The sequence below is a fragment of the Dicentrarchus labrax genome, unplaced genomic scaffold (assembly GCF_905237075.1).
Source record: "Dicentrarchus labrax unplaced genomic scaffold, dlabrax2021, whole genome shotgun sequence".
NCBI lineage: Eukaryota > Metazoa > Chordata > Actinopteri > Moronidae > Dicentrarchus > Dicentrarchus labrax.
In genome coordinates, this window is record NW_026136719.1 from 34,619,172 (window position 1) to 34,645,637 (window position 26,466).

General features: G+C 40.4%; 1 protein-coding gene and 1 long non-coding RNA gene across 5 annotated transcripts in view; one reads left to right on the forward strand and one right to left on the reverse strand.

The window, feature by feature from the left end:
- Positions 1 to 23,254, reverse strand: part of ano1a (anoctamin 1, calcium activated chloride channel a) — a 66,629-nt gene extending 43,375 nt beyond the window's left edge. For 2 of the 4 annotated variants that reach the window (XM_051379990.1, XM_051379989.1), the window contains exons 1-4: positions 23,109 to 23,254; positions 14,420 to 14,568; positions 3,087 to 3,434; positions 239 to 337 (exon numbers count right to left, since the gene is read on the reverse strand). In XM_051379990.1, coding sequence (XP_051235950.1) covers positions 239 to 337; positions 3,087 to 3,434; positions 14,420 to 14,568; positions 23,109 to 23,190 — 678 coding nt within the window. In that variant the 5' untranslated portion in view covers positions 23,191 to 23,254. Of the gene's footprint in view, positions 1 to 238; positions 338 to 3,086; positions 3,435 to 14,419; positions 14,569 to 20,347; positions 20,826 to 23,013 lie in introns of those variants that run through there. The other 2 variants (XM_051379992.1, XM_051379991.1) reach the window with 2 other exon arrangements.
- The window catches only part of LOC127352030 (uncharacterized), a 51,228-nt gene that overhangs the window by 18,991 nt on the left and 5,771 nt on the right, over positions 1 to 26,466 (forward strand). The gene's annotated exons all lie outside the window — the stretch shown is intronic.

The following is a 26,466-nucleotide window of genomic DNA, read 5'->3' on the forward strand; positions in this document are numbered from 1 at the left end:
AGTCCACTAATACCCATCAGTTATTTATGCATTTTGCATTCTCATTGGCTTCCTATCAAAATCTCACTCCAAGGCTTGTAAGAGCTACTTCTTCAAAATGGGTGTGATGCTACATCATTGCAGGACAGAGGAACAGGAAACATTCATCTTCACACCTTTCACTACACGGGGTGTCAGGGCAGGAAAAAGCTACAGTTAATATACACATGAAAATTGGCCGATGTGATGGGTGGAGTACCTTTTTTGTTGGCATCTTGAGCTTCATAAACTCAGCCTCTCGACATAGAACATTCCAAGGAGCATGGATCTTCAAGAAACCGATTCCAGGGATCTTACTCTGAAATACAACCAAAATTTGGATATTTATAAAAATTCTCTCTATGTACCCACAGTAGAAACATGGGGCAGTTCATGACTTAAACAAACCACCCCTAAACAGTGCATATTTGGCTGATATAGGAACAACCTGTCAGAACAGCACTTTGCTTTTAAAACTCTGATAGAGTGTCTGATAGAGTCCCAGGAAATTCCTCTGCATCTACTTCAGCACACACTGGCATCTTTATTTATGCATTTATCTCTGCAGCCTCAACTGTTATGTAAAACCACTCATATGCTGCCAGACTCACTTCACACCCTTCAGCTCGGCACACTGACCCGTCTGGATACAGAAATGCATAACCAATTCAAACTAGCTGACTTACTTTTATATAGTTATATATTTACCCTATATTTCAATATAAAATGTTCAAATGGTTTGTTCTGCCTGCTGATTATAAGCAATAGCTGACAAAGAGTTAGGGTTAGAGCAGCAGGAGTTACATGATACAGCAAGGACAAATATACTTTTACAGGAATATGGTAAATGGGGTTTATATCAACAGGCAAATTATAAAGAGGAAAAGAAACAGTATCACAATTTAATTTTAAAAAATACGGCGGCTTGAGTGTGCCATAATTGATGGATTTTTAGAGGGTAATTCTGATTGACTAGTAACGGCTAGTATGGCTATTTCAGACGCTGGTTCTCCACCAAAGTGCAAAATGTAAACACAACTTGCTTTTTGTTTCCTCTGGTGGTATTTATTAACCAACTCACCAAGCTGTGCTGATATAAGAAAATAATAATCCCATACATTACTACCTGCTATCTGTCTCCAAAGTCTGCCCACACATTTTACGTCATTTAGAGTGACATCTAATGACACGTTGAGTTTGTGTTATTACACTGGTAAATGGACCTGAACTTGTATAGTACAGTAAATGGTCTGTACTTGTATAGCACCTTTCTAGTCTTCCGACCACTCAAAGCACTTTTACACTACATGCCACATTCACCCTTTCACACACAGTCACTCAGTGATGGCAATCGAACAGAAGCTGATGCATTCACACATTCACACCGGGGTTGAGTATCTTGCTCAAGGATACTTCGACATGTGGCACCAGGAGCCGGGGATTGAACCCACAACCTTCCGATTAGGGGATGACCCACTCTGCCTCTGCGCCACAGCCACCCTGTAGGTCGCTAAAAGCCTTTATCAGAATATATTAATGGATTCACTGTGTGAACGGTCAATTTATCTCCATTTGCCTTTTCTACAGAAAAGTGACTAAAACCAGTTCCCCAGTAATAAAAACAAATCTCCTTTTGTTCATGGGTTCACACATGTAGAGAATACACAGCAGTGACACAAGAGCTACCAGGAATATCCATGTTTAGAGGAGATAAGATATAATAATAAACATGCTGATGTCAAAGTAATGCTCTGGAATGGGTTCAAAGATGCGGATTAACTAAAAAAAACAATTAGCTAACTAACAGATATCCAACTTGGATCACGTCAGGTCTTTTTTTTATATGATCCAAAGGTAAACTAACATCTACCCAGGTTCTTAAACAGATTAACTAAAGTAAACTAAAAACACTTGTGGGAGGTGTAATTGGTTCCACAGTAGGAGATTTGGGTTGTTTTTTTCATGAAACTACCACCCCTATTTCACACATCCAAATGCCAAGGAAATATAGTCCTGTCACTTCTCCACTATCAGTCATATCACTTGAATCTGCCCTGTGACCTGCTCTCTTGCCCATTCGTTCTAGGTACAGGACTTCTCCACATCCCAAAGTGGTGGGATGGTGTTCATGGGGTTGCAAAACAGTTCTGCCCCAAGCATCTTAAAACTACCAAATTAGTTTGAAAGAAAATGTAGCAGTATCTTTCATATTAACATAGTATCACAAATAATTAAATATTAAACTTGTCTGAACATTTCTGAGTTCTGCAGTGATGTAGTTATCTCATGTATCTTATCTTGCTTATTTTTTCTGAGTAAGGAAATCTTTACGGCTGTGTTAATCATTGTTTCCATGGCAAAAGTAAATAAACAAGGCTGCACAGGTGCCATGAAAATGATATTATCTTTTACCCTTTTCAAACCATTTGTGGTTTGTACTTATAAAAGGGACTAAACAGCGTGGGAGAAACACTAGTATTTATTCAATATGTTAAAGGAAAATAAAAGGAGTATAGGTAATCACGGTTAGTTTACTTTCTCTTTGGGCAGAAATGTTTGATACTGTAACGTAGGAGTGAATAAATGCAAGGTTTCCAAGAACTGGCTTGACAATAATAAAGCCTGGTTGGCTAAGGCTTCCAAATGGGAAAGGTGATTTTTATGAGCTAAACTACCTAGCCACAATCTTCTGGCAAACATTTTGCAACATGTTAACAGCTGGATTAACAGTTGGATTTTTAAACCATTTATTTGCATAATAAACATCAAGCTATTTGTACTCAGATGTCAAATGTGCTCTGAAAATTCTACACAGAAATATGGAAATTGGAGTCTGGAAAAGTCTGGAATTTTGAAACAGAAAATGTGAAGGAACCATGACCTACAGTAGTGACTGGGTGTGTTATTTCCAAGGGCAAAGAGTAAATTATTAACTGATTGCATTAGTTTTTGGGGTTAAAAAATAATATATATATATATATCTTAAATTTTTACTTATAATTATACTTTAATTATACAGCAAGCTTTGGCTTTAAGCCACAATGTTTTAGTCCCCCACCCCTTCTTACCCCTTCATCCTTTTCCAGCTCCAGCCCTGTCTCCAGGAGGTTTTCCTCAAACTCCTCCCGCCTGAAGCGCTTGTCATCCTCGTGATAGTCAGTCCGCTGCTTCTGGGCAGCGATCTCTGGGTCTTCTTTTGGCTGCAGCGGGGCTCGACTGCTTCTCATGCTCAGGCTGCGCCGAAGCCGTCGGATAAAGTTGTTTTCACCAAACTTGGACGACCGGCGCCGTGTGCTGCTGGGTTTCTGGATGTGGTATGCCAGCACATAGTCAACCCGACGCCGCCCATCCGAGAAATACGGGCCTAGCCGTGAATACAAGGGCGAGCCATCATCAGCATAAAGGTTTTTCATTGGCTAGAAGAAAGACAGGGACAAAGACAAAGTATCATAGATTAAGACGTGAAGAAACTTTTTACTTCTTAAAAATAAGGCTCACTTCGACAAAATACTGACAGTTAAAACATTTCCCCAGTGTTTTTACTGTATATGGTAGTTAAAACATTTCCCCAGTGTTTTTACTGTATGTGGTAGATAAAAAGTTTCCCCAGTGTTTTTACTGTATGTGGTAGATGGATTTTGCAGGTAGGGACTTGCAATAATTCTTGACGCTCACTATGCCAGCAGTCTCTTTTTTCTCTCTTGGTTGTAACAACAACAATTGCAGACAAAGCAGGTGGAAATATCGGTTTTCTACTTTAAACAGTACTTCACTTTGCCTGGTTCACTCTCTCCACCGCAGTCTGGACCCCGCCCTCGTTTTGTCAAGGCAAACTATTCACATTAATTATGGTGGGTTCATGCTCCAAAAAAATGTGTTCTTCCTTTGTCAATGCTACACCCTTCCACCAAGTCTCATGAAAAACTGTTTTCTTCTTACATTTTTAGATGTGGCCCTTCAGAATCAGGCAGGAAGTGAAAGACAGAATGGATGAGATGGAAAAATAAAGCCATACAGTGCTAGTTATTGTGAACTGACTGGGTCATCCCAGTCAAAAATGTTGTCAAACCTGGAATTTATTCTTAAATTATGGCTAGAATCAAATTTTGAATTCACAATGACCTTTGATCCTTGAGTCAAAAGTATCACCAATTCCTTGGCCAACCAGTTGTGAAATAGGGTTATCAATCTGAGTTATAGCCAAACGTGTTTTGTTATGCCAAAGTGACCTTTGTTTTCTCTCGAGGTATTCCTAAGATATCGCGTTGACAAGACTGACAGATGGCTGTATGGACAGATGGACAACCTGAAACCCATGGCTCTTGCTGACGCGGAAGAATAAACACAAACAAATATGGAGACTGAGTGACAGAATGAAAGCACTTAGGAGGGGGTGGAGAGGGTGTAGATAACATAGCCCAGTCTATGGTGGCTATTCATTCTCTGCAGGATATTTATGTGATGGACTGAACTAATGCACTCCTGGGCATCATACACTTTCACCCTTGCAATTTAACACCCTTTACTGCCCCCAGAGACATTCAGTGGAGGCCAGCAGAGAAAGCATAGTGCATCATACACATCTTCATATCTAATAGGGAGTAACATACAACAGAGAGCTGAATCATATTGTTTGCTGGAATATTTAATTTAAATAGAAAGCAGTGTCTACAGAGTGATATTTATCCTGCACTGTCTATTCATGTTTTGCAATTCCCAATTGTATTAAATGAATGGTCTTGTTGTCATCATACCACTGTGGTATTACACAGTACTGGCCTATAATATATTGATATACAGTATACCTGCACAAACGTCAGCTCATACTCAAATACACATCTTGTTGCACCTATGGAATAATGAGCCATAAGCCATATATATATATATATATATATATATATATATATATATATATTGTATTGATTCTTAAAAACACTGTATTAATCATATTTGCTAGATAGCAGTGTAAGCATAAAGTGAGGGTCACGATGTTGGGTTTCAGGGACTGTGGTAATTACAAATGCAGATCCCATTGTTTAGTTGCATGAACTTTTACTTTTACTCAGGTTTTATGCATATAGTGATGTGTATACTATTTTCCTAAAAATAGATCTAAAACATGGCAATATATTGAATATATATATATATATTATAAATGAAATCTCTTAATTAAATAGCAATTATAATTTTCCTAAATTAGATTTTCCATTTGTGTGCACCTTATCTACATCTCTGTCCCATCACTGGAAAATGTTACTTATACACATTATATCGCATCCCATCAATCAGTGTTTTTATCAAGAACTTCTCAAATTAAAGGTCTACTGTGTAAGATTTAGTGGTATCTAATGGTGAAGTATCAGATTGTATCTGACTATCTAATCAGCGCTTGTGTATATATTTGGCGACTTGGAAATGAGAATGGGCTGTGAGGTGTGTGTATAGGAGGAACTACGGTGGCCACAAAACTTGCTAAAACGCAAAAGGATATATATATATAGACACATACACACATATATATATAGCTGGATAGTCGAGCGGTTAGAGATGGGGCTCGAATCCCGGTCGGGAGCATATATGAAATAATCACTAGCAGTGAGGGGCAAATACAACCGCATCCAGTGAGGATCCTTGGGCAAGATCCTTAATGTATCAGGCCTACCTCAGCAACATGAGAGTACAAAATGATAGAGTCACACCGGCTCGGACGTCGCCCGGGTCAACAAGGTCCGCGTCCGGTGCTAGGGAACCAGGGCAACCTGATGAGAAATGGGCTAGACAAGAAATAGATGGACATGGGCAGAAAACACGGAACTTTTGGAATGCTACTATATGAGCAACCCCAGAGAGAAGGGATACATGCAGTGAATGTGGGACCAATGGTTACTTCGAAACCCACAATCAAGGCTAACAACGAAACGGCTGTTAGCCAAAATACCTCCAGAGAGTAAGGCAGGTCCTGAAAAGTCAGCTGAATGACAGGAACAAGATCCAAGCCATCAACATGTACGCACTACCTGTCATCAGATACCCTGCTGGGATCATAAGCTGGCCAAAGGAGAAGATAGAAGCCACAGATATCAAGACAAGCTCCTCACCATGCATGGATGGTTTCACCCCAAATCCAGCACCCTGAGACTGTACGCTAAGTGGAAAGAGGGAGGCCGAGGACTAGTGAGCATCAAGGCCACTATCCAGGATGAAACATCAAAAATCCAAGAGTACATCAGAAAAATGGCCACAAAGGATGAACTGCTAAGTGAATGTCTCAGGCAACAGAAACCCGATAAGAGTGCAGAGGAAGAGGAGCAGACAACCTGGAGGGACAAGCCCCTACATGGCACGTACCACCGCCAAATTGAAGAAGTGGCTGATATCAAGAAGACCTACCAATGGCTGGAAAAGGCTGGACTCAGAGACAGCACAGAGGCACTGATCATGGCAGCACAAGAACAGGCCCTAGGTACAAGAGCCATAGAGGACAAGATCTACAAGAGTAGATCTGACCCAAGGTGCAGACTATGCAAAGATGCCCCTGAGACAGTCCAGCACATAGTAGCAGGGTGTAAGATGCTAGCCGGGTCAGCATACATGGAGAGACCCAACCAAGTGGCTGGAATAGTGTGTAATAGTGTACCCAGTATGGAATAGAAGTACCCAAATCCCAATGGGCCGCACCACAGAAGATGGCTGAGAACAACAGGGCCAAGGTGCTGTGGGACTTCAGCTTCCAGACTGACAAACAGGTCCTGGCCAACCAACCGGACATAGTGGTGGTAGACAAGGAGCAGAAGAAGGCATTGGTGATAGATGTGGCCATACCAGCAGATGCCAACATCAGAAAGAAGGAACACGAAAAGGTTGAAAAGTACCAAGGGTTGAAAGAACAGCTGGAGCAGATGTGGAAGGTCAAGGCGAGTGTGATCCCTGTGGTAGTAGGAGCACTCGGGGCAGTGACCCCCAAACTGGGTGAGTGGCTCCAACAGATCCCAGGAACAACATCAGAAGCCTCAGTACAGAAGAGCGCAGTCCTAGGAACAGCTAAGATACTGCGCAGAACCCTCAAATTCCCAGGCCTCTGGTAGAGGACCCGAGCTTGAGGATGACACAGATACCACCCCAAGAGGGTGAGAAGTTTTTATATGTATATATATGTATATATGTGTATACTTAAGGCCTTGGTTGGTGATTTCTCAAAATGCCCTTTACATTCCCCAGAAAAGACTGATGATATTCTAGATTTTTCTATATAGTCAACACATCCCATCAAAAGACCAAACCAACAGTGAACATATCAACTAACAAATGTTGTGTTGTTAGGGCTGCACAATATGGAAAAAAAAAAAATCATAATATTTTGAGAGATACTGCGATTGTGATACGATTTACAATTAGTTTGTCTGTACCAAACAAACATGTTTTCTTAACTCTGGAGAACAAGATTTGCAGGCCAGAGCATATCTGCAGAACTACAGTACTTCATTATAATGTTGTTGTCACACAGTTTACTTTTATCAAGTGATTTGAAAATTGCACTTGGTCATTGCGATTTCAATAATATTGCGATTAATAGTGCATCCCTACCTCTGTGCCATAGAGCCAAAGAGCTGACTGTTATACTAGGTGACATGTTCATTCATTACCATGAACACACACACTGTATTTGTATAAGGACTCCAAATACTTACTAGAACACCAAATGTGAATTAATCCGCCGCTGAAAATTGTCCCCAACAAATGAACTATTTCCTCCTGTTTGAGCTTTGAGTGTGATATCTGCACCCACGGCCACCTCAGCAGAGAAGCACTTGGTCATGTCATTTCCACTCACACTCACTTTCCGTAACCATACTGCTGGTCCAGGGGTGATCTGGCCCAAGTAGCAACCTCCTGGGCTGTGAAATGAAGCCAACGTGGAAGTGCCAAAAGCTGCAGTTTTTTGAACAGCCACTTGAGGCTGGCTCCAGAAGTGAGTCAATCTCCATAAGGCCCCATATTAAAATGCCCAACTTTATTAAATAAAGATGTTTACAGCCTGGTATAAAAAACAGGGCCCTATAGCTAATTTCCTCATTCATGACTGTAGGGGTTGACTTTTATATAACTCACCCATTTAACTTATATTAAGGCTTAAAGTTATGCATAATTAAGAGTGAGGCAGCTTTGAGTGACAAGAAGCTACCGTCACAGAAATCTGTTCTCAGCTTCATTCAGCCCTCCTCAGCCCCATCCACGATGCGCCCATTTTTGGATTACATGGCCTGCCAAGATGGTGAAGGCCAGAGCCGACCATCGGCTGATGTCACAGAGAGTATGGCCATTTTTAATTATACAGTCTGGCCTCCTTCATGGAATAAACTAATTGATGCAATGAGCAGTGTTACTACACCAAATACCTGCCACAAAATGGGGGTGTTGGGGCGAGAGCCTTTTGTTTGTGCAGTTAATTTTGTAAATTAGTCCTTTTGTTTATACTATGTAGAGCTAATATTGAGTTAGAAGCAAACCGTCTATCTGTGTTCATTTGTAGTAATTTAATGTGTTTTGATCACCCCTCATGTCTCTTATTGCTTTAGGCAGCCAATACATTCCCTGTGTGACGAGTTAGATCAGTTTTGTCTTTTCTTGAGGTCAGTTGTAAATTAATGTCAAGAATACATTTTGAAGATGCTAAAAATCTGACACATGGTGGCTTTAAGACAACGACCCTTTATGCACCCAGATAACTTAACTGTGGTCTTGTCTGAAGTTTGACTTTTTGTAAGATTTAAGCCGTAGTTTTGCAAGCCGCCTCTAGAACGAAAACCCTTCACTGTGTCATAGTGACCAGAATTTGGAATCTACAATAATACTGCACAGTTACAACAGGACATTAATGACCAGTGATAAAAGTTTCATCCCAAGTTCTGTGCTTAGGGACCCCCGAAATCTTAGGTAAGTAAGATGTAAGTAGGTCAACCTTGAGTTTTATAATGTTTCATTTGAGATATGTTCAAGAATGACGGTCCAGGGAAATTATTATCAGTAAGTGTGGGCATTCAGCAGTCTAGCTTATTAAAAGTTTATGAAGAAGAGAGAGTCTTTTGGAACAGTGGGGATACACTTCTTTGAGTAGTATTGCTTATTGGCTGGTGTACTGAATGTGGAGTTAAGAACGGACTCAAAGCACAGTGTCTACACAGTAACAAATCAGCATTGAAGAAAATGACCTGGAAATTTGACTAGATTCATTATTACTCACTGCAACACACTGGAGCTCAACCAACAATGCTGAATTTGTATTATTTTGTGATGTGATCTAGTGTGATTCTAAAAAAAAAAAAAGCTGTCCCCTCACCATGACCTTGTCCAGTCTTATTCAGTATGCTGTCACTTGATGACCTAAACTCCAGGCTATTTGTAGGCTTCCTGACCCTGTGCATGTATGTGTACGTGTGTGTGCTGCCAGATAGTAACACACTTCTGCAGACCAAGGGTGTGTGAATGTGGATGAATGAGTTAGTTTCTGTTTGTGATGGCCTTTGGGTGAATGGGTGAATGTGGCATGCAGTGTACATCGCTTTGAGTGGTTGGAAGACTAGAAAGCCGCTATAAGTACAATCCATTTAGACTACAGTCATGCGAGCAGCTCCTTTGTAAAATAAACCCCTTTCTGACAAGTTGCACTTAAAGGCAACTGCAGTGATCAAACTCTTTCCCAGAGGTTTTAGTGCAGTTAAATACTAATTTGAAAATGGGAATATTGAATATAAAATGCTTTTTTTGTCTTTATATGGCGTCTACATTTTTATTCAACTCATAGAATAATGGAGAACACAGTATGCAGTAAATATCTCTGAGAGAGATACAGGGGTCTGCACACCGCACACACTGTATGGGAATTTGTGACAGCATTGATGACGCTGATATCCCACAGTGATGTTTACATGGTGATAGAGAGACAATTACATGGCAATACATGTTGAAGTTCTGACAGCCCGCTGTCAATAAAAGAGTCATAAACTCAGGCTGAATTGAGGTGAATTGCCTTCATGGTCGTAGATCAACAATGAATCACAAAACTAATATTGACACAGTAGGCACAGCGCTGAAAGGAGAAGCTCTTTCCTCTTTACAGCCACCAACCCACTGTACAGCAGCAGTATGTGTTCCTGTGTGTAGCCCCCAGCCTCATCCCCACACACACTTATCTTCCCTCTCTCAACAGGAAGTAGTCATAGCAGCAAAGGTCAGAGGTTGCTTCTCAGAGGGCACATGAGGATGTGGTGGTGTATGCGTCATTCACCAATAGGAACTCTTTTCTCACCAAGCCACCGGGAAATGAGGTTATCCTCTCCGCTGGGCTTCCATATGCACCCAGCCACCCACGCACACACACATTTCTGAGCCATAATAAGCTCAAGGCTGAGACAACCCTGCAGTTTTCAAGTCAATAATGTTTTTCATATCAGCAGCAAGCTGCATGTAGCAGCTGGAACAATCACAAATCAAAAGGTTAGTTCACCCAAATTACAAAACCCCCACATTTTCTCACTTAGCTCTATGGTGTCTACCCATGTAGATAGTTCTGGTCAGAACGAAAAGTGTCCTTTTCTGTCCACACCAAGAAAAACAACCATAGCAATAACTGTAACGATGTGATAACCCCACTGATAGTACTGGATAGACTAGGGCTGTACGATATGGTAAAAACAACTTATTGCTACTATTTTGACAGATATTGCAATTGCGAAATGATTCACGATTATTGGGAATGATCATTTTTCCATCTAATGTTCATTTTCACAGAAAAAAACATTAACCATTGGGATCTGCACCAAAAAAATATGTTTTCTTAAATCTGGAAAACAAGATTTATAAGCGAGTGCATCTCTTCAGAACTACCACATTTCATTATAATGCTGTAATATGGGCATCATTAAGGAGCAACTGTAGAGTGCTCAGAGAGAGATTTCTCAGGCAAAATTATGTTTTTTTTATGTGTAATTTGAAGCCTACTATTATGTTATATAAGCGTTCAATAACTTATGACCCACAGACCTAAATGTGACTATTTATTCAATAGAAAGCAGACTGTTCACACATCCCAGATATCCCAATAAGAAATAAAACCTAAAAATTCTGCATGGCTGCATACTGCAAGAGGTTAGTGAGACCTTTTAAAATACTTCATCCCAATATCGACCAAAACTTCCTCTGATACTAATTCCTTCACAAGTGACCACATGTAGTAATAAATTATACAAAAGAACTGTTAAACCCTCCTTTGCTAGTCCCGATTAAGTACACTAAATTTCAGCCTGTCATCCCAAGGTCCTGATTTAAATATCCTGTTTTGAGATAAATAATCTGATCTAATCTAATAAATCTCAATTTTTTTTTTTAATTATTAAAAATATTTATGCTTTAAAAGATATCAAACATAAATTCCATGATTGAGACTAAGACATTATTTCATTATGTTGAGATAGCGCAATTATATGATGATCATATGGGTGTGTCTTTCCCTCAAGGTTAAGAATAATGTTGAGGTTCAAACAGACTAGAATCCTAGATAATGATAAGATAATGAGTGGATCGTGAGACATTTTACTTGTGATGAAGAGAATGCAATATTTGATAGATCCCTCAAATGTCAATCATTTATTTTGGTCACTTGGTGGCAACACAACAGGCTGTAAACAAAAGTCAAACCTATTATCAGCTTCCAAAGTTGATAAGAGTTATGTGTTGCAACAGTTGCACATACAAAGCACAAAGCAATATTATCATTAATTTGGAGTGATGTCCAATATTCCCTCTCTTTAGGTCTGTTTTTGGTCTCCACCAACTCCTGAGAAAAATATTTGGCTCTCTCACTGTTACTATGTTCACCAGCTAGCTCTAACTGTGTCTGTCTGCTATTTGCAGGGGTGGCTCTAGAGAAATATTCACATGGTGTCCCAGAGGAAAAAGCCCCCAAATTAAGATATTTTAAGTTATTTTTAAAATAAATCGGAATCATTGTGTTCAGTCTGACAGCATTTGAATCCATATTGGGATGGCAGCTGGGGTGGCCAGGCAAATCTTTAGGCCAGACCTCTAGACCTGTCCCTGGTAGTTTGCTGCTCAGCAGGTAGTGTACAGTGGCTTTTTAAAGGTTTTTCACTGAAAACAGCTGTATAGATTAACAAGGTCAATAAGATGAAGATTTACTTTATTAATCCCCAGTGGGGAAATTCTTTTTTTCTACTTGATTTTTTACACATAGGCCTGACATAAAGTCACACACACACACACACACACACACACACACACAAACACAAACACACGTGTCTTATAGATGTGCAAATGTCGAGGAGTGTGCTGGAGGAGTGATGGGTTACCACATAATGGTGCCCCAAGCGGTTAAGTGCCTTCCGCGCTCAAAGGCACCTCAACAGTAACCAGGAGGTTAACTGGCACCTCCCCAGTCACACTCCATACTGTGGTTCATTGCTGAAGTGGCCGCCCTCCGGTTCCCCAGCGAAGTCCCTATGGACTGAGCTACTGCCGCCCCTTAATAAGAGCGGAACTTATTTGTGCACTACATTACTCGGAGTAGTCCCCAGTGGTCGCTGTGGTCAAAGCCTCACATGCAGCAATAAACTGTGGACAATAAAGCCTACCTAAGCCCCAGAGCATATTGGGAATCCCTTATTTACGGTACCATGGTAACTGTGGAGCCCAAACGTGAAACATAATCACAATGCAGGGGTGACATAGATAGCACCTGTCTATGCTCCTGACGTTATATCACTTCTGATGACATAATAAGCTCTTAGCAAGAGTGAACAACACTGATGGACAGATACAATTGCTGTCAATGGGAGTCTTCTTCAGGAAATCATTAGATTTTAGTTGGCCACATGGCTGTGTATGCAAGTACATAAATTGTTGTGTGTGTAAATGTTGTATCAGCACACTGACTGTGTGTACACCATGTGTCAACAAGGTTTTTATGAATACTTTTCCCATACAGACAATAGATTTAAATTAAAATGAATCTTAGCACTCTGATTATATATGATTATTTCATATAGGACTATCAGTCTGAGCTGGGGGATGAATTTATTTCTCATGTAGGAGCTTGCTGCCCTACGCACAAGATGTTAATATTATGTAGAACTGCTCATGTGAAAAGCTACATACATACTGTATATACCAAACAGTCAATTGTATATACATGTAAGTATGGCTGGGCGATAAATCGATTTTATCGATTAATTCGAATTTGTAGTTAAACACGATTTATTTTTAGTTAAAATCGTTTTTCTCTTGAACTTCCACAACACCAGCGCTCCCTTTGGGCTCCCGTAGGTCAGAGTGCACTGACCCCTCCCCCTGCCTCTCCACAGATAAACACAACATGGCAGCAAGCCAGGATGAGCTCATCCCCCAAAAAGGCACAGAGTCGTCGGTTGTTTGGAACTGGTTTGGTTTTGTGGCATCCGACAGCGAACAAACCACGACCCACTGCAAAGTTTGTTTGAAAGCTGTTGCAACCAAAGGTAGCAGTACGACCAATTTATTCCAGCACCTCAAGCAAAGGCATGCAGCCGAGTAGGAGAAATGTTGCTCTCTGCGAGATATACAGGACCGCAGCCCACAAACACCCGCTAAAAAACAGTCTACAAAAAAATCGATTAAAATCGTAAATCGGGTTTGGTGTGAAAAAATCGGAGATTTTATTTTTAAGCCATATCGCCCAGCCCTATATGTAAGATAAACATACAACGTATATGTATTGATGGATTAGACTTTTTGTCAGAACTGCGTTTTGAATCGTGCAGTGATGTAAGGTGGACCCCAGTGCATTATCAAATAGAGACTTAACATTGGATAACATCAATATTACCCAGCAATCATCATTGCATTTCTGTATGCAATAAAAGGGCTTTTTCGAGGAGATAGAGAATATTATACCATTTTTAACTGTAAGTTCTTCTTTGAAAAGAACATAACTCACTATCAAAAAACCATAACCATTTTGAAATGACACAGTTTTTTCAAACTAATTTGGGTCTGACCCTAGCTCAGCTACAACATAGGTACTCAAACAGAAAGTATTTGTAGAGGCTGCTTTATTAATCACAAAGGTTTGTATCCTTTCATCTCCCTTAAAATGAGTTTCTTTTGACTTGTTTCGTATAGACTTATTATTTGAAGACCTTTCTCACACAGCCAAACAGGTTATAAAGCACAGCCATGAAAATATTAGAATATATATCATAATGAAAATGCAATATTTCAGGACTATTTCACCTCACATTTAATTTTTCTCATGGAGAAATATTTCACTGATCACCGACCACTTTCCTCAGTCATTGCTCTACACCACCTGCCATAACCCAGAAGCACTGGAATGGTATTATGGACTTACTATGGACTCGTTCCTGGCCTTGGTGTTGACAAAGTCCACATCCAGGCTCTTCTCTTCGCCAGGGACTGGCAGGTAGTTGTCACTCCTCCTCATCATAGCGGTCTCCTGCTGCGGGCAGCCTAAGTGCTCACAAGCAAGGGGAGGAGAACCTGGCAAAGGAACAGAGAGATGGATTTAGCATCAGCCATTTGTGTTATTATAAGATAGTACTGGCCAAGCATGATTTAAAGCCCATAATCTTGTTTCTACTTCCTTTTCTTTCTATATTATAGTTAGTAAAAAATCCCTGCATGTGTTCCTACGTAGCACAAGCCCCAAACTGAAAGAGGACCTAAACTGAGAGTCAATCGCTTTCAGAAAAAATTAAAATGAAATGGGTTAAAACAATTGGGTTTTTAAAGGACCAGTGTGTATGATTTAGTGCAATATGATACGATAAGCGTCCTTTTGTCCAGTGAGGGTGCAACCAACTCGCCTCACTCCCCCCCTCCAAGCATGTAGGAGAAACTATGGTGGCCAACAGTGGTTCAACATGGCAGACTCTATAGAAAAGGACCCGTTCCCTCTGTAGATATAAACAGCTCATTCTAAGGTAACAAAAACACAAAGATTCTTATTTCCAGGTGATTATACACTAATGAAAACATACCTATAAATATTATATCACAATTCTGCCATTAGAGCCTTGTAAATGTTACACACAGAACTTTAAGTAGCACAGACACATCACGATACGTACAACAGAAGTCCGTAAAGGGCTCAGACCACAAGTCCAGAGGGTGCACATTTGGATTCAGGCCCTGAGCAGGAGTACGGTCCCTTTCCCAAACCAACCCTCTCACTACACAATATGTCTTCATATGGAGCCACACTCACAGCTGTGGAAGGCTCTGTGCATCAAGGAAGGGTAAAAATAAACAGATAAACTGCGGGATGCACTCGCCACCATTAACAGGAAACAGCTGTCACCATGGATACTGATAGATGCTCTGCTAGCTCAAGAGTTGTGTTGTATTACGAGCTGTTCCTCTGTAAAGGTATCGTATCCACTTGTAGTCCAGTGATCCAGCTGTCATGACCAGTTCGATGTCATGAGGCAGTATGAGTATTCTCCTTAGGGAGCACAAATTACATTTTAACAAGAGCTTACTCAGTGCGTACTGCAGCTCTGACCAAAGAGGAAACTTATCAAACACAGACACAGCAATATGCTGCAAACACACAGTTCATTATCTGAATTCCCACAACTGTGCTGGATATTGTTCATTAAAGCTAAGGACGGATCGTCATAAAGAATACATTATAATGTGTCACCTGATAACTGCTTATTACACACTGCATGACACAACTGCATTTTCAACTTTTCAACTGTTTTTTCAGTGTTTTCAGTGTTTAGCCCCCATTGACCCTGTCTCCAGTTTACTGCTTTTCCTTCCATGGAGCACTTTTGATAGGTACTGACCTCTGCAGACCGGGAACACCCCACAAGAGCTGCAGGTTTGTAGATGCTCTGACCCAGTCGTCAAAGTCAAAGTAGCTCAAATCCTCACGCTGCCCATTTTTCCTGCTTCTAACACATCAACTTTAAGAACAAAGTGTTCACTTGCTGCCTGATATATCCCACCCACTGACAGGAGCCATGATAACCAGATAATCAGTGTTATTCACTTCACCTGTCAGTCAGAATGTTATTGCTGATCGTAACATACAGTATAACAACATACTTGACGTATGGACCTGATGTGGGGCTGTTTAAAGGATTAGTTAACAGGGAGCAGGAGAAACATTTAGCCTGGCTAAAGGTCAGGTGTCAGTGGCTGGGTTGCTTTACAGCACATAAAGCCTTTAAGAGCTTTTAAGTGATGGATGAAACGAAAGCCTTCAATAAAACCACAAAGAAAAAAATCAACTCAAACACTAAAACAACCTTTCGTGGTGGTGCACATAATGAATGTCCTCCCTCAGAAGCAAGGCAGAAGTGTGACGCTGTTACATTGCTGCAGAACCTCTAAGACAGAAAGTTAGGGTGGATATGGTGGTGTGGCATACAAAGTGCACCTTTACAGGTCCAGTGTGCAGGATTTAGTGTCATCTAGCGGTGTAATTACAACCGCTTCATCCGCCCATTCCAAGAGTGTAGGAAAAACTATAGTGGCAATGAGTGGAAAACGCAAGAGGCCCTATCTAGAGCCAGTGTATAGTTTGTCTGTTCTGGGCTACTGTAGAAACATGGCAGTTCAACATGGCGGACTCTGTAGAAGGTGTCTGTAGATGAAAACAGCTCATTTTAAGGTAACATATTCCAACGATTCTTATTTTCAGCTGATTATACACTAATGAAAACATAGCTATGAATATTATATTCCATTTGTGACTAAATATTTCTAAATAGTACACACTGGACCTTTAAACTAACCAAAGTTGTTATAGCCTCCCAAACATGGAGATCAGAAAAACACAGATAGTAACCATCATGTGGGTTGTTTTGGAAGACAAACTTGTCACAAACAACATTTTTGTGAACTTGTTGCACCACAGAAAAATGGCAGAAAGCCATGAGGTTTTATGGGAAAATGTGTCTGTTTTTAAGAAGCACAAAGCCTTATTTCTTTATAGCAATCATGGCATCACACTGAGGTAATAGCGGCTGGGACTATAGGGTGCCTCAGGTGAAGTGTGCAGCAAACAGTTCAAATACCTGATATAACATGTCTGGCATTGCAGGTTTGGATTTGTACATAGGATTGCACAGTTATTCAAAATAATGGCTACGTGCCAATTGCAAATCTCAAAACCTGTTGGCAGGCGGATCCTAACGCCTGATTGGTTACCCTGCGCATCAAGTCAAGGCAAATCAATTCCAGATAATGGATTGATGCAGAGCTAGTGAACATCGCTGCAATTTGACCAGCGGGTAATCTACAAGAAACTTGATGCTCCAGAACTGCAATCAGTATGTCAAACGCCAAACGCCCGGGTCCCTGTGTGTGTTGGCCCTGATACCAGAGAAGCAGTGGACTACTTCTTCTAAATCTGCAGTCACTCTGTGGTCAATATCTTGGTCGGAAAGTGCGGAAATAACTCCAAGAACTTCAATAGGTTCCTCTGCTGTACTCGCTACATGCTCTGGGTCAGCAGGTCCTGCTTCCACATCCTCTGCTAAGTCTAAAATGTCTCTCACCAACTCCCTAGAAAGTTCATGAAGATCCTCCATCGTCTCTATCCAGGCACTCTACCTCAGACCAAAGCAATGGATCAGACTAGATTAGCGTTAGCCCCACCCACTGACTTTGATGGGCGAGTTTGACAGATAAAATTAATTCGTTAAGCACTGCAACACAGGACCATGAAATAATTAATTAAATAGTGAAATAATTATATATGTTTTTTACATAAAATTAATTGGTATTTTAATGAATAAATGACACATTTAAGTAATTATTTAATGGTGTATTTTATTATTTAATTTTGGCACTTTTAGTCCTCCATATTTCCTACTAATTGGGAATGTTATCGCAATATCTATCTGAATAATCGCAATATGATGTTTTTACCATATTGTGTATATGTCATGTATATTTCATTCTATTAAAGCTACAGAAAATGTTTTAAGTAATGTACAAAACTATGAAAGAGCTCTTTGTGGTTTATTATATGTAGTTACAGGTATTCTATAACAACACAACCTTGCCCAAGACTTGATATCATCTGCCAAATTTCTTGGCAGAGAGCCTAGACAGGCGGCACCCAGCAGGAGTCTTGCATTTGCTTTCACAACACGAGATGTTTTTACTGTAAATCAACATTTATCATTGTGACTTTATCCACCTGTCTGAAATTTGAATCCAAGTAAATGTATATACAAGGATGTCATTTTATTTTCTATGTCCACTTGAATATGCAGAAATCAGTGTGTTAGCATAGTTAAAAGATTAGGAATTGTAAAATTTTTCCAAGGATGATGGAATAATCAGAAGTTTCTATTGTGCAAGCTAACTGGAGCAGAGATTAAACAGAGACATCCAGTTAAGAGATAACATCTCTTAGATTGTTGCCTTGAGAACTAGGACCACGCAATGATGTTTTCAATGTCAATACCTGCTGAAATACTCAACTGACCATGCCCTGTCACAGAGAGATGGTTTACGCTGAACACATCATAAATAAATAAAAATCCAACAGGATCTAATGGCATCCGCTGACAGTGTTGACACTGAGGGTGATGTGAGCTGACAGTGTGTTTACACAGCAATCTACTGTACTTACATGGTTACATATCAACCACAAATATTCATAGAGTACCATATGTGACTAAAAGTAGTTTCATAGTAAAGAGTAGAGTGCCACATAGTTCAATTCTCCTGTCTTCTTCAGGAGGACAGCCACAAATAGTCTGAGCAATACATGTAGAGAGCAGATGAGTCAAACCAATGAGCTCAAAGGTCAGTGGACCTTTTGGTCATTCAGTTATCTTTTCAGATGGGTATTAAAAAAAAACAGTGGCTATTTTGTGGCTCAGTGGCTTAAAACTGAAATACAAGGCATGTTTCTTTATCATGGGCAAAAAGGGATGATGTAATTTTTTTTAATGGTTTGATTTTTAATTTTCTATTTCACATAACAAAAACTAAAAATATAAATATGCTTTACCCCAGGCTAAAATGTATTGGATATGATTTTAGGCAAACTATGTCTTACTTACTATGTCTGAGGATAAAGGTGTCACTTGTAGTGATGATCCCAGAGAAGATACCTGACTTGAAGGTTCCCTTCAGCTCTAGGCAACTTTTTAGTGTATTTTAGCAAATAGTTTTGGTTTTAGGACCTGCAGCTTTACTGTTTTGGTTCACTGCTCACACCTTGTTTCCAGCAGCAGCAGCAGCCAACACCGATCGTCTACCTGCCCATACAGACAAGGTTAGAGGACGTTACAACTTACTAGGTGATAAAGTGTTTATGATGTCTTTATATCAGGTTCTGCCTCCAAATGGTCAAAAACAAACAAACAAACAATCAAACAAAAACAATTTGATACTGCTTTAAATATAATGAAATGCCCACTTTCTTAATTCTTAGAGCCATCACTCTGAAAGAGCTTTCAATAGCAGTCCACTTTTTACTTCTTAATTTAATGTTAATTGGACTTGGGTAAGTTTGTTGGCTGTGGTCAGGGTTGGGTTTACATGTCACACTGTAGTGCAGAGGCAGAGCGGGTCGTCCCCTAATCGGAAGGTTGTTGGTTCGATCTGCCATATGTCACATGTCGAAGTATCCTTGAGCAAAATACTGAACCCCGAATTGCTCCTGATGCTGTGCATCAGTGTGTGAATGTGCATGAATGCGTTAGTTTCTGTTCAATGGACTTTGCCATCACTGAGTGAATGTGTGTGAAAGGGTGACTGTGACACGTAGTGTAAAAGCGCTTTGAGTGGTCGGAAGACTAGAAAGGCACTATACAAGGTCCATTTACACACACAGATATACGCATTATACAATTTCCCCATGAGGCCAGGTTGAACCCAGTGTAAAATGAAACAAATATTGTTTATTCGGGCCTAGGCAATGACAAAACCTGCACCTGCATCTCTGAGGTTTTTGCTAGGTTTAAACAACCAGTAAAAACTACCAGGATATATGTTAAAATAGCAGTCAAAGTCCACAGCATCTTAATATAAAAGCTTATTGAAATAAGTCCAGGAAGCACTGCTGTGAGGACTCCCTCCATACATCTGGTGTCAGTGCGCCTATGTGCGTTATATCAGCAGCTACAATCCTCCTAAATCAACCAGGGGGGATTTAAGGACGTCTCTGACAAATAGAAAATTAAGTGCAAACACATGCAACATTTTATTTTGTCGCACAAACCGTCATTACAGTGTTTATTGCAAAATGTGGAGAGAAATCTGTGCGGGAATAAAGCGTTCTTACCGGGCTCCTCTGCACTATCGTGCTGCTTTAAGCTCCCAACATGCCCATCATCTTGATGCTCCATTGGCTTTAAAAAGGCGCACAGGATTCCTTCAGAGACCCCAACCAGATCTACAGTGCCGTCGCTCACAGTGCTCCGTGGCTTCACAGCCTCCTGCGCTGTTGCATGGAAACGCTGGACGGATTCATCTTATTAATTCTTTTTGGAGAGCTGATATTGCTGTCAAACTGTTCCCTGTCGAATTTATCCAAAAGAAACTATTTGTCAAAATGACGTGACTGTGTGTACACAGAGTATTCATCTCAATCAGGTGGTTACAGAAGCTGTTTCAGGTCTAAATAAATGCAGCCTGCATGATATTATGTGCCAGAATGAGGCTACTCTATGCTCAAACACGTCTCCTCCGTGTGTGAGGACGCTCTCAGTGTACATGCGATGATCCACTCACACACAGCAGAGTGATAACGCGTACCAAAGCTCAGCGAAAATCGTGCCAAACGGTCTAGAATTATGTTGTATTCAATTCCCACAGGAAAAACAGGGAAATGTGAGTTCCCTGCCTCACCTGGCCACAACTCATCTCAGTTTGAAACCTCGGCTTCCGTCTTCCTCCAAGAATTTGGAGTGAATCCTAGGTTTGGTTACTTTTGACAATCAAGTTTATTTTCTTATAAAAGTTATGGTGGGGAAGTCATTAATACTTTATACTTTAATTACACTGTATACTGTTCTACTTTTTCATTGGTACACTTTTTTATGGATGCACAATGCACATATTTTAACATTCTTAATATTATTTCTATTTCTTATAATGTCTGTCTAATTTCAGTAACTGTTAAGCGCTCGGTTTACTCGCCGTTGCCGACCTGTCGCGCGACAATGTGATGTCACGGAGCGCCTTAACTATTTATACTTGCGACAAGTATACACGAGCCTTTAACGCAGCCAATTCACTTCAGTTTCACTCCCTATTTTCCCCCTGGTTATCCACGCCCACCCTGCAGTTGTTCTGAGCTCCACAAGGAGGCCTTGCCCATTTGAGAACCATTGGGATGGAATAAGTACTCCCAGTCTGTGCTTCTCATGTAATACCATTTGGCCCTTCTGAAGTCCTAAAAGACTCTCCTAACTATACCTTAAAGAAAAAAAGGATCCACCTGCCAAATAAACAATATATTTTTTAACTCAAATGCCAAATTGTGCCTCTTTTCCTTATCTAAAAAAGATAGGTGACCAGACATATTTTTACCTTGCTCAATTTGTACAACATGAATAAAAATTCTGTCATATGAGCCTTTCTTTCCTAAAAAGTGTATATTTTGCTTGTGTTATTTTGTGGCTAGAAAATACAATTATAATTTGGGCAACTGGATAGGAATCTTTTCAATCTTAAAAACATGACTATTATTTTCCTCTAGATGGTTTGAAGAGTCTTTGAGGATTCTGCAGTGTTGTTTGACCTGTCACAGGTGTATCATAGACAATAGCGGAGGGACTTGAATGGGACTGTAAGGTGGGGTTAGACTAAGGGAGGGCATTTTGCTTACAGTCACCTTAACCGTGTTTGATATAACACTGCAAAAGTTCCCTCTTGGATGCCTCTATGGCAGAAAAAACATGACAAAGTGCCCTCTAGGGTGCTGCCTAACCCTAACATGAATGCATCACAACTTTCTACACGCTGGTGTACACCCCTGCCCCTCAAGTCTGAGTTAGCCACTGCCTACAGTGTATGAACAACTGTCCTGGCTCAATCTACACCATCCCTTAAGCACAGGGTGTATGTTAAACCTTCTAAAGGCAGATAGCTGTGAGGCCTGTAAGCACTGTTATTTCCTATGGGCTGTGAATGCAGCATTGTTCTCCAGCAGCTCGAACATCACTGCGCCAGCTGGTGCCGCCCACTCGCGCTGGGGTCTTCCAGTAGGCGCGAGGTGATCTGAGCGCGGCAGTGAGTGTGGTAGTGTTCTCCGTAAAGACAGAACATTAAACAGCCAACACCCTGGAACATCACGATAACGACTTTACACATTATAGCAACACTAAAGGATCAATAGGAATTCATTTAAGTTCAAATATTTGAAATGAGAAGTGAGCAGCAGAATGCCTTAAACATCTCTTCTACATGTCCCAAAACAACAACCACAAAAAGGAAATGTTTCCTTCACTAACTGGTTCCTTTTATCTCCACAACTCTTTGTTACTCTGCTGTCAGCTGCAATGACACGCTCCTTGCTGTTTGAGCAGATATGAAGAGCACATGATGAATAATGGTCATTTAAATCCCGCAGATTATGCCACATAATATCTACAGTGTTCCCCACGTTATTCACAGTGCATCCAGTCAATGGAAACGGCTTAGCGCAATTAAACACACGTAATCAAATACACGCCTCAGGACCGAAGGCGTCAACCAGCCTGCACAGGAGCGTAAAGGAAAAACTCTGCCGGACATCTCCTCTTAATATCAGCACTATAACCAAAACCCCTGGCCAAAGCTTTCTTTTGAAGGTAGAACAAACAACCAAATGTGAGCAGCTTAAGGGAGAAAAGAAGCTGTACCCACCAGACATTTCCACGGAGAACAAATGAATGAAAGTGTAAGTGTAAACAAAGGCAGGTTTCGGAATAATAAGGACAGATGTGTTTGAAAAAAAATATTTACCTTTTTCTCCTGAGTTACAGAGAGAGCCGGCTGGGTAGAGAGTAAAACTGAATAAGGTGCAGGTAGGTACTGGCCAGGTAACACTTCCCACTCACCTGTGCGTAGACGGGCGGAGGAGGAAGTACTTCTGGCCTCCTCAGGTAAAGTCTCCCCTCCCACACAGCAGCTCTGGGACATGAAGTCATTGGTGGTTATGCAAAGTGACAGAGTCTGCTGATTGGCCAGGAGTCCAAAATGTATTCTAAAATAAAGCTAGAATGCACCTGCCTTTGGTTTTGATAGGGGATATGTTATCTGCAGTAATGTCTTATATTTTTGCACTATTAATGGAGCATGCCGACAGCAGACAGGGAGTCTCCTCAGGTGAGACAGACATTCCCATACAGGCATGTGTGGACTTGCAGTAGTTCCGGAACCTGCCCCCACCTCTGGATTGAAGAAAGGAGTGGTCACACACAGTGACACAGAATTCACTGCAGTGCAAGCATTTTGAAGAACATATAAAGTTCATATGTGAGAAATAATTTATTTCAGTGGTTTTCAGACTGGTCTGGGCATGCACTCTAAAAACAAATATTTTGGCTCAACAAAACAAATTAAGGTAACAGTTTGTATCAATCTTTTAATGAAATCATGTTCAACAAATGTACTTGAGTTAGGGAAATAAGCATCGCCTCAACAATTAAAGATACTTTTAATGACCACTTACCTAATGTTTTGTAGTATAAACTAGTTTTTAAATTGATTAGGCTACTCATAAAAATATATTTGTTCCAACTAGTTTTTGCACATTATTTACAGTATCAAAATACAATCGCAACTTAAAAGGTTTATCTAAATCAATAAATTAGAGCTTTTATCTTGCAACCATGCATTTAATTAAGTGGTGACAATAGGTTCACTGAATTACCTTGCAGATTATGGGTGCTGGAAGTAGGGGTCCTGAGGGGACTGCAACACGCTCTAAAATCTGGTTTAAAGAAAATGGTCAAGCTTTTATTTACTTTTATTTATTTTATTGCCTTGTTTTCTATCAATTTTATTGGCAAAAAAGTAAATAAATATGTGTAAAATTTTGTTAATAACTATTAAATAGGCTATTAATTATCCTAGCCATTCACATTAATGCAAAAACAATGGATGTCGTGAGTATGGTGTCATTATAAGGGAGGTATATAATATTAATTAATATAACTTTTATCAGATTTTTGGGAAGTTGGAACAAAAGGGACTCTGTTTGACCTGAATGGAATGGAACAGAACTTAATTAGTATCATCGGTAACATGTTGACAGTTTTTATTCATTGTAACTTCTAATGGTCCTTGCTTAATCATTTATAGACTATGGAGAGTTTATAATCTTGAAACAAATACTTACAGGGTATTCCTTAAGATAAAATCCTCTCAAATTGGGGGTCTTTGACATGAAAAAGTTGGGGAAACCTTGATTTAGTTGACTGCAAGCATCTAGCATACAGTACATTCTGTCAAACAACAATACCTCCTAGTATGTTTTTCTGTTTCAACAACATTCATATTTACATATTCAAAGTGGGTTTCTGTCTGCATGCTGTCACCTGAGGGCAAAATGTGGGTTTTAGACATCTTCCTCTTTTCTTATACTGTATGGAAACATTGGATGGGAATAATGACAGATAATCCACAAAAACAAAGACTGAAATGACACTAGTGGAGGACTACAACTGTGCCTTCTTTAACCAGATGCTGCAGCCGGTAGGCTAGCACCTTTAGACTTCTCTGTTTTTGTTGGAATCTGTTTTTGGCTTTATTGCTAGAACACATTGCATTACTTATGAAATAAATAGTCTACATTCGTCGGAAAAGGAAGCATGGAATTTGGACTAAAGAACAGCAGAATTTGAGATGATCCACCCAGCCAGATCAGCAGGACCAGCCCACCACGGTGGGAGCTGTCGTCCAGTAAGGATGCCAGCCCAGCTGGACAGGCTGCTCCTGACTAATGTCTGGTGTGGCCCAAATAAGACTCAGGCTGGCCAAACAACAGGAAATCAGAGACTGTTGTGCCTGAATCTACGAGACCTGCTCCATCAACATCCCATATCAAGCACTCATTGAGTGGACCATGTTCCAAGCTGACTGAGCGCTGGATGAGAGGAGGTTGACTGTTTACATCGATGATACTTGGTGCTCAAACACAGTCAAAGTGGATGGACACTGTTTCTTTTTATGTGAAGAAAAGCACCCAAACCTGACAGACTCTATCAAAGTGGTTAAAGTAAACAGTGAAAAAGCCTGTTGTCGGACCACAGTCAGTGTGTTTTGTAACCTGTTTGCTCTACTTGCTTCTTCACACAAGGTGGCAAATCAAAACCAGGGAGTGCTGTTTGCAAAACATTTCCCAAATGGGTGTTACTGTGGACACTGGTGGGAGACTGTTGGTTGAAATTTAAGCTTTCCCAGTGCTGCAGGTAAGGGCCACGGCAGGGCTGGTGCCTGAGTGAAGTGTTGTGTTTCTCACTAATACCAAGACTTTCATAGCCCTGGGTGTTGTTTTACACACCACACCCAAACATTCAGACCAGGATCAGACCATCTTAAATGCAGTTTATTTTGTTCAAGAATGCAACAGAAACAAAGTTGCCAAAAAGGAAGCGAGAAAAGTGGAAAATCATAATAAATAAATCATAAATCTACTTCTGCATATAGGGTTGCTACTGTTCCAGCCATCAGCACACTTATAAGGGATCACAGCTCTATACAGCTCTTCACCCACATAAGGACTCTGAGGTATACCTGTGAGTGTATTCATCGTCCCACACATGCATATTTTCAAGGAAAGCCTTTGGTCCCGTTGTCACTACAGGTATGTACAGTATATTCCACCCTGTGAGTCATAGCTGTTAGCATGTTAACTAATGCTGATGCGTCTAAGAGTCACTTCTCAAACTGAGTCAAGAGTTGTAGTATTAAAACCAGTTCTGCTGGAAGGAAGTGGGCACAGCGCTACAAATCACAGTACAGTTTCCAGAGAACAGTCGGCAGTACTATTACAATCATGGAATGAAGTGGAATTTGCTAAGTAGGGGAACCATTAAGATCTGGTATAGGTATATGGTATGGTATATGTTTTTCTGGATACGACTGGTTTAAAGGTGACCTTGCAAGGGAGCTGAATTTGCAAGGTCACAAAATCATGACATAATGTAAGAAGGCTTTAAGCTCTGTGTTTCTGTCCGGTAGAGTAATACTGGACCGTCAGTGTCCTTTGAGGAAGTAGTGGCAGCTAAATGGACACTAGGTGTGGCGTAGGAAGAAGACACTGTTTGTGAAACAACAATGGTGGCTGCTAGCATCATTTATATGAGAATTGGAGAGTATTTCCTAACTAAAAGAAGAGCAATAAACGACACTGAAGCCTTCTCTTTCCTTTGCTCTTCTCCCAACTAACTCCAATCACCTATTTTTTGAAAG